Genomic DNA, 8696 nt, shown 5'->3' on the forward strand with positions numbered 1-8696 from the left:
GATGAATGATGAAAGTATCTTATTTTAGGAAAATATCAGGTTCGGTATATGTGAATTCGCTCTTATGTGACGACCCTTTTTACCCCCCAAATTCGTTATACCCGAGGTAAATTCACTGTTATGCGATTAGCTCCGAGGCTCCACTTGTCCCCACTCACCCCAGCCCCTGGGCTGCTTTTTCTTTTTTTTTGTCTGGTTTTTTGCACCGGTCCTGGAAGCACTGGTATACCAGGTCAATGCATGGAGTGGATGGAGCAAACTCCAGGTCCACCACCCAACACCAAAAATCTGGTCAATATAGACCTCCTATGGAGGACATATTAGAGACAATCACCTGCCCTGGGGAGCCCGCCTACATGGTCACGGTGCTTTCCCTGCCAGGGTTAAACCTCTAGGTGTGAGTAATGCTGATGATGAGTGGACTCCAGCCCCACTCCACGCAGCCAGCATTCAGCCATGGCGAGTCTTTGCTGTGGCAGGTAAGATTCTGGGAAAAACATTGTTCTTCAGTCTGTCTTCCCAAAACAAGATGCATATCTTTTTCAGGAGTGTGTGATATGCTTGTAAATATGGTATCTTAGTGCTGATCTCAAGAAAGAAGCAGGACATGATAGATGGCTGTAGTGCAAGCTATAAGGAGTAATGTGAGTGGGGAAGTGTTGATTCCTTTGGCTTAGATTTGTTGAGGGCAACCTCAAGGTTGATCCTAAATATATGTGGAGACAAACTCTTATTCACTAGGTTGTATGGGAAAGCATCCTCTGGTAGCCAGTGTACAGGGTCAGGATCCTGGTTCTAATCTTGCTGGGATTGTCAGCTCACTGGGTGACTGGTCAGATCATTTACTTTCTCAGTACCTCAGCTTCCCCAGAAATAAAGTAGAGATATTAATGTCTACTTAGCAAATGGGGCATGGCAGGGACTGAGTATTGTTTGCTGCGTGCTGTGAGATTGCTGGGTGGGAGAGGCTAGAGGCAGGTGCATCCTGGTTTCTCTCATGATCGTGTTTGACAGAACACAAACGTGACTTTTAATAAACTGGCATTGGCCTTCATTCCAGTGGTAGGTTCAGACCTACATGTGTTTTCAAGACACATTTCCCTTGGTGTGTAATGCACAGGACCCTCCAGTAAAGCAAACATAAAGTTTCCAGCTCAACACAGCCTGTTGCAGCTGTTTCCTCTCTTAAGACATGGTTACCTGGTTGGGGTCAGGCTCCACTTCATCCCAGTCATGTGTCAGCTGGTTTTCATGAATGCATTCAAAGGGCTTTTGGCAGACTGAGGGCAGAATTCTATAGAGCCAGCTGCAGAGAAGAAAAACACCCATGTTACATACAGGCTGTGGCTAGATTAGGAGCTTCCAGCTTGCGTAAGCCCTAGGTCTTGCTTGCATATGCACATTCATGATCCACAGGCATGACGCGCATCATACCCGTGGATCATGAATGCTCATATGCAGGCAAGACCTAGGGCTTACACAAGCTGGGCACTCCTAACCTCTCCCCCATGGTCACCATCCGGTTCATCATCAGCACTTCTTGAATCCACATGGGCTCTCTCTAAAGGCCTCTGAGCAAGCATTGACCAAACACAACCCTGTGCAGATGATATCTCCCTGGGTTCCAGCCCTTGCTGCATGTTATGTAGCAGATGGGCTAGGTTTTCTTTCCCTTTGTCTTGCAGCAGAACCACCCTGTGTTCCTGGAACTAGGGCCATCTGTCCTCAGACAATGAGTCCTTCATTGCCTTGCTGAGGAGAACCAGCCACCAATCATATGCAGTGCACTGCACCCACAGCAGCAAGAGTTGGTTAGACTGCCAGGTGCTCTGTGGTATGTCCTGTCCTCTATAAGAAAGGGGAAATGCTTTACATCAGTGGTTCTCAAACTTTTTTTTTCACAGACCACTTGAAAATTGCTGAGGGTCTCGGCGGACCACTTAATAAACTTTTTTTGTTCTACAAACCAAAGCACTTTAATATCATTTTAATATCAGTAGTCTTACCTTTCTAAAGCGATGGATGTGCCTGTTTTTTTGAGCAAAGTTCTGGGAAGTCGGGTGTAATGTTTGTCAGCTTTAGCCTTAGGTCACCTTTCTGCTGACCACCTGAATGGAGCTTGCGGACTGGTGGTGGTCCGCAGACCACAGTTTGACAACCTCTGCCTTACATGAATTCTCTGCCTCTCTAGTGCTCCCCTGAGAATGCATTTTTAGCCCACTGCTGTCCTGTCTTCTCCTGAAATATAGCTGCTTCTGATAGCAAGGAAATTAGTGTATCAGCTTGCTCCCCTGAGGAAAGAAGCACTAGGAGGAGAGGGAGTAAAGGTAGCACGGGAATTTCTGCATAAATTGTTTTATTTGAACTCTAGCCATTGAGCTGTGGGTCTGGTGTTGTTTACTGTCTCAGCCTCTCCATAAGCACAGCTCCTGTGTAGTTGGCCAGTAGGAAAAACTGTCCGGCCTTCCCTTTTACTGTGCACCAGGGTTGGGAACACAAAGTCCTGCCTTCTGGCTAGAGATAAGCTCAGAAGCCACATAGGAGTTGGCCCCTTAGGGGCAGTCAGGCATGAGACTTGTGTTATAGTCTGGCTCTGCTCTCTGCATCCACCTGCGCTAGGGACAGATATTGCACACAAACCAGTTTAAGTGATCAGTTTAAGTGCACATATACCAGTTTGAAAATGACTGAAACCAGTTTGAGATAAACTTGGTTGACTGTAGTATCACACTTAACTGATTTGGGTCAAACTGATTTATGCAATGTCTGTCCCAGACCTCTTGCTGGTTTAAGTTATACCAGACACCCCCAGCATCCCAGCATGTTCTCTGGGCTGGGTGGGGTGCTCTGCTCCACAGCAGAGCTGGCCCCACTCCCCTGCTCCTTGGCTGCAGCTCTGGCAGAGACTTGTAGGCTGCTCCCCTCTCCCCGTCACCACTCCCTGCTAAGCAGGAATTCCCCCCTTCCCTCTGCCTTGCTGAGAGGTATCTGTGTATTAGCTAGCAGACCACATGCTGGCTCTGATCTGTGCCATGACAAAGACAGAATCAGCAGGTAGCTGGTAATGTCCCTCTGTTGTTTTCTTAATGGGGTGATAAATACTGAGTTAGGGGTGATACACACTGTTATCAGTTCCCTGCTGGTCTAATAAGAGCATCCTGCTGGGGCCTGGCCATCCCTTCCCCTCCCCACCCCACAACCAGCTCAGTACTGTAGAAGGGAAGGGAGGGCTGCTCTAGCGCTCCCCACTCCCCCCTCCTGGCTTCTATCCTGAGCCACTGCAGGCATGTGCCTGCATTTCTGGAATGAAAAGGAAATGTCTATCCACCTCCAAACTGGTTCAAGCTTTGCAGGTTAGACTAACCTGCAAAGGTTGAATCAATTTAGGCTCAGGCTTTTTGAATGTCTGTCCCTAGCCCAAAAAGCTCCAGTTCCTACAAACCCTGACAGAGCCCAAGGCCTGACCCCTGTAGATAAATGGATTTCTGCTCTGCTTCCTTCCTGCCTGCCATGCCAATTGCGGGCTGCCCCTCCCCCTTGCTCTAAGCTGGGGGCCAGAGCCAGAATACACACAAGAAATGGGCCAAACCAGGAGATGGGTTTTAACCAGGCAGGAGGCCAGAGATAATCAGGAAGGCAATAAACAGGCATGCCAAAGCCTCTGATGTGTTGCCTCTGGTGTGTTATCACTGCTGCAGTTAGGAGGAGGGGAGACAGCACTCCCTTGGGAGATAGAAAATTTCCATCAAGGACATCTCCACACAGCAACAATGATTCACTCCCTTCCCCACGCATGCCAAGAGAGAGCCGGCACCAGGCAGCAAAGCAGAGAACCATGAAGCAGCTCAGAGGATACATCTGCCTTTTGTTTGGATGAGGAGCAGACCGGACAGGGAAGCATATGGGAGAGCAGCAACATGATATACTGATCCTCCATGATCAGGTAGGGGCCAGAGCAAAATGATGGAGATGAGGCAGAAGGACATTTTTGGGGACTGGAACAATCCAGTCTGTGCTGGGAATGCTTTTTGGTACTTTGTGAGATGGCCACAGGTGCCAGACTGACAGAAAGCAAAACCTGTGTTTATCCAAAGAGCAGAGACAGCCAGGCAGTGGAATTGCAAGCTTCTTCATTACCAGCATCTACCCACCCTGGAGGACCTCCTCAAGAAAGAGAGAAGAGTTCAGCTTCTGCATGATGAGACCAGCTAGGAGCACAGGAGGGCTGGTTCTGAGGGCAGTGGTTTACAATGGCTGCTTGTAACTAAGATGAGATCTTCACCTTATTTCACAGACTCACGGTGATGCCATCCCCCCTACCCCAGTAGTTCATCCCATGAGACATCTCCTCTCTTCCTTTGTCATCCATATCCCCTACCCAAGGAGGCCTCTCTTCCCTCCACCATTAGATAGGTCTTTTGCCTCACTCCAGACATGACCTTTCTCCACCCTCTCTCACTCCCTGTTGTTGTTTTAAAAGTGCATTTTTTTATTGCCATAAACAGCTGATCCAATCGTCTGGTCCAATCTTCTGGGATACTCAGGGGAAACTGAGCATGGCCAGCTTTCCCCAGGCCTGTCCTGTACACAGCAATAATTTGTGGCAGTCACAAGTCAGCATCACAATACCTCCTCTTATTGGTGGGCCTGGGGCAGGTGAAGGCCGAGCCTGAGAGCTGTTCTGCATAGAGACCATAGGGGCAGATCTGCGGGTTATTCTAAAGCAGAGGAGAAAACGACAAAAAAAAAAAGGTTAAAAACAAAGCATCAGCATTCATCTCATGAACTGTACAGCAAATAGAGCTGCGTCCATGTAATTCTGATTCCCCCAGGGGTGAAGGACCTAAAGACCTCCCCATCTGTTCAACAATAACAGGGTTAACCAGCAATGATTCCTGTCTGGTGCCTCCTACTCTCAGGAGGCTACGTGTGAAATGGGTGTGAGCCAGCCTCTGGGAACAACTCCCATGCACAGTGCAGCTGACAGAGTGCTCTCAGGAGGCTACACAACATGTTCACTAGGATACATACTGATCTCCAGTGCAACCATGAGAGGCAAGATCGATAGAGGGATTGCTGAAGGAAGGGAAGTATCAGTAAAGCCAAGAGAACCTGAACTAGGCCATCAAGTTGTGTTTTGATGAGTGGGCTGATGTGCTGCTCTGGAGCAGGGATTACCTATACCTAGTCTATGCTTCATGTTTACCTGGCTAAAGGATTCCCCTACCTGTCCTGCTCTTTGCATCAGGAAAGGCTCCATTCAGCAGGCATTAAACATGGCACCAGGCTTCCTGCACCCAGTGGGGTTAGCTTGTAGTAGGGGCTTTCTGCACCCAGTGGGGTGAGCTTGTAGTAGAGGCCCTTAACCCCTGCTACTTTGAGAGGTAGGGAACCAGTATGGCAGGGCTGCAGTTAAATAGGCAGCTAGGCAGGGGCCAGCTACAGAGCTATGTGGAGCCAGGGAAACCCACAAGGGGTTAAAGAGGTGAAGGTGGAAAGCAGTGGCTGCAGCTCAGGGTTTAAGGTGTAACACCTGAGGGCAGGCTGAGGGCTGAGTCACATGACCAGAGAGGGCAGAGCCCCAGGCTATTAAAACCCTGGGTACCCTGCCCTGCCCTGCCCGCAGAACTGGTGCCTGTCACAGGGACATGCAGGGAGTGGATTTTAGCTTTGCCCTGGGCCCCAGCCCCACGCTGTCACTTCCCCATGATCTTGGCCCCAGCCCCTGCCTGCCCATCCCAGTCATGGACACTGCTCCTTACCCGCCCGCATCCCCATCCTATCTGCCCAGCCAAGCACACCCTGCCCATGTGGGTCCCAGGCTGTCTCCATGGAGACCTCATGTCTGCCCGCCCACCTCATGCCTGCCATGCCTGCCCGCCCACCTGCTCCATCCAGTGCCCCTGGTGGTGGGTGCAGGGCAGATGGGCAGGGGTAACTGGGTAGCAAAGCCAGGTCCAGTGGCAGTAAAGACACTGGCAGTGGCAGCCAGAAGTGTGAGGGCAGAGCGAGCTGCTGCCAGCGGGGTTGCCAAGAAGCCAAGTGTGGCTACTGTTCCTCTCCCACCCTACTGCCATGCTGCCTGGCCCTGCAGACTCCAGATCCTGGTCTGCCCGAGAGCCATGTTTGGGGATAGGGTGGGCTGCTCTCTGTGCCAGGCAGCACATCTGTGCCTGGGGCTGGTAGGACTGGCTGCATGGGCCACAGCCCGTGCCTGGGACCCACCACAGGCCAGATAGAATCACCTGATGGGCTGGATCTGGCCCACAGGCCATATTTTGCTCATCCCTGCTTTTGGGTGATTGAGGTGGTGGGGCCAGAACCCAGTTAGGCAGGCCAAGTTGAGCCCAAGGAAAGAACCTAGTATAGAGAAAGAGCACCAAGAGCTCACCAGCTTACAAGGGCAGCTTCACCACATCTTTAACATCAAGATGTGGCAGCCAAGGAAGCTGGGTGAGACCTTGGGAGGCAGAAGGAAGAGCAAGGCAGGACTAACACAGCCACCAGAGCCACAGCCATCACTTTTACCCTTGGACCCCATCCTGTTACATAGCCCCTCTGGGTAGGGGCATTTTTGGTGGAACCCTCTGAATTTGAGCAGGGTTTCTAAACCATCCACCTAGATGCAACCACTTTTCCCCTCACACAATATTCCCCTGGGCTTTTGCTTGCTGTGTTTTAAGCAGCATTTTTGGAGTTAAAATTGATAGGCTTGGTTCTCCCTTTTGGTGAAAAAACTTAAATATGTTAATTTAATTAGATTGATGCTGAATTATTTGAACTCAGTGAGAAACAAAGCCACCAAATAGGATAGGAAATGCCACGGTGGGGTGGACAAACCATTCATCCTCCTTGGCATCTCCAGGATCCTGCTGAATGTTTTGCACCAGCTAAGACTGAGAGTCTATCTGGTCCAATCTTTTGTCACGCATCTGCACCAGAGAAGGCCGGCGTTCCACACAGTCTCATGTTCTGTCCTGACAGGATCCAGTCCCAGGTGTGACAGTCAGTTGAGAAGCTTACGTGGTCCCCCTTATCTTTTTGATCCTTTAGCCTCACCTTGTCTGAATGGTTTAGCCTGAAGCAAGGGAATCAGTAGGCCTTGTAATTTTTATCTTAGCTAGCATCACTACAGATGCCACCTTATAAACACTGCACAGAGGAAGAGAGCCACTTTTCAGACTTGGTGTTTTTCACTCATTCTTAAATTTTCCATTAACTCTTTTCATGTTGCATATGTTAGGGGGTGACCAAACTTTGTTCAGCTTCATATATTGCAGCCAGGAGAATGACAGGTATAGCTAATTTGCCAAGATGGATTCAGATTGCAGCTGTCTTCCTCTTCAACAGAGTGGTGAAGACCTTAGACTCTGAATCCCAGGATGCAAACATGCATTAAAATACGGGCACTGTAGAGACCTGGGGTTGCTCCCTCCTATATAAGGTGAGAGCAGCCATTAGTCTGCCCTGTGGATGTGGGTGGGTCTCTAGGCTGCATTGAACCATCCTTGTCTTGTGCGTTGCATACTGTATTGTGCCCTCTGGGCAAACTGTTCTGAGAAGTGAGAAATGCAAAAGTTGGTATTCCTAATGCAACCTCAAAGAGGGCATGACTCTCCACAGCTTTGCCCCTTGGCATATCATTTATGCTTTAGCAGAGTGAAAAGTGAGTGCAAAACAGTACCATCCAGATGTGGGAGAGTTTTCCCTCCTACTTTGCCCAAGTATAAGTGATTATACAACAGGGACAGACAAAATATGGCCTGCAGGCCAAATCTGACCCACCAGACACTTTCATCTGGCTTGCAGTGCCCACCAACAAATAGTGCTCCATCCAGCCCTTCCGCCCATGAGGGTGGGAGTGAGGCACACATGCATACACATCCCCCACAACGTACCCTATTGCGCCTTGCTCCCAGCCTCATGGGTGGAAAGGCCTAACTTGACTCTGCCATCACACAGTTTCCAGGCAGGGCTGCTGCTGCCCCTGCTGCAGCTGCCCTCATGGGAACCTGTTTGGCTTCCCTAGCATCCAGCTTGCTCTGGGCGGCAGGTAGGGAAGCAGTGGGGGTGATGGCGCTGCAGCTGGGTGGAAGCGTGGAGAGCAGCGCAGAGCCTGCGCCCTGGGGGGCAGCAGGAGCATGGAACTCGGCTAGGCAGGGTGTGGGTGCGAGGGAGGGTGGGGGTTTGGGGACCCCCCACACACTCCTCCACATGGCACACAGCCTCTGCTGCTGGCAGCAGCTGCAGGCAGGGTGCTCAAGGTGCTAGTGCCCGGGGGGGTGCAGCTCCAGCCAGCACTGCATGCGGGCGTGAGGAGCGCAGCCTGCCTGGCTGCCTCTATCATGGGGACTGCGTGCTGCGCACCTGCAGCTCCCACACTGGGGGAAGCCCCACACTGGAGTCAGTTGCCTTCCCTGCCCCATGCCGCACAGGTCCCTGGACTCCACTGGGAGTGGAGGGAGTTCTGCCCCCTGCTTGCCCCCCTGAATCCAGTGCGGGGCTTCCCTGCTGCGAGTGTGGATGCTGCCAGCATGTAGCATGGAGCCCCCGCAATAGAGGCAGCTGAGCAGGCTGTGCCCCTCACCCCTGTGTACAGTGCTGGCTGGAGTCGTGACCTGCCTGGCACCAGCACCTGCACGAGGCATAAGTGCCCTGAGCTCCCCTGCCTGCTGATGCTGCATGCCATGTGGGGA

General features: G+C 51.2%; 1 protein-coding gene and 1 long non-coding RNA gene across 2 annotated transcripts in view; one reads left to right on the forward strand and one right to left on the reverse strand.

Moving 5' to 3' along the window:
* HGD (homogentisate 1,2-dioxygenase) overlaps positions 1–8696 on the reverse strand; it is a 67517-nt gene that overhangs the window by 45636 nt on the left and 13185 nt on the right. The window contains exons 3-4 of the mRNA XM_019526860.1: positions 4630–4718; positions 1201–1306 (exon numbers count right to left, since the gene is read on the reverse strand). Of these exons, the coding sequence (XP_019382405.1) occupies positions 1201–1306; positions 4630–4718 (195 nt within the window). The remainder of the gene's footprint in view (positions 1–1200; positions 1307–4629; positions 4719–8696) is intronic.
* LOC109304371 overlaps positions 3388–8696 on the forward strand; it is a 47556-nt gene continuing 42247 nt past the window's right edge. The window contains exon 1 of the long non-coding RNA XR_002099377.1: positions 3388–3943. This is a non-coding gene — a long non-coding RNA (uncharacterized LOC109304371). The remainder of the gene's footprint in view (positions 3944–8696) is intronic.

Source organism: Gavialis gangeticus, unplaced genomic scaffold (genome assembly GCF_001723915.1).
Source record: "Gavialis gangeticus isolate Ggan-Ray unplaced genomic scaffold, GavGan_comp1, whole genome shotgun sequence".
Taxonomy (NCBI): Eukaryota; Metazoa; Chordata; order Crocodylia; family Gavialidae; genus Gavialis; species Gavialis gangeticus.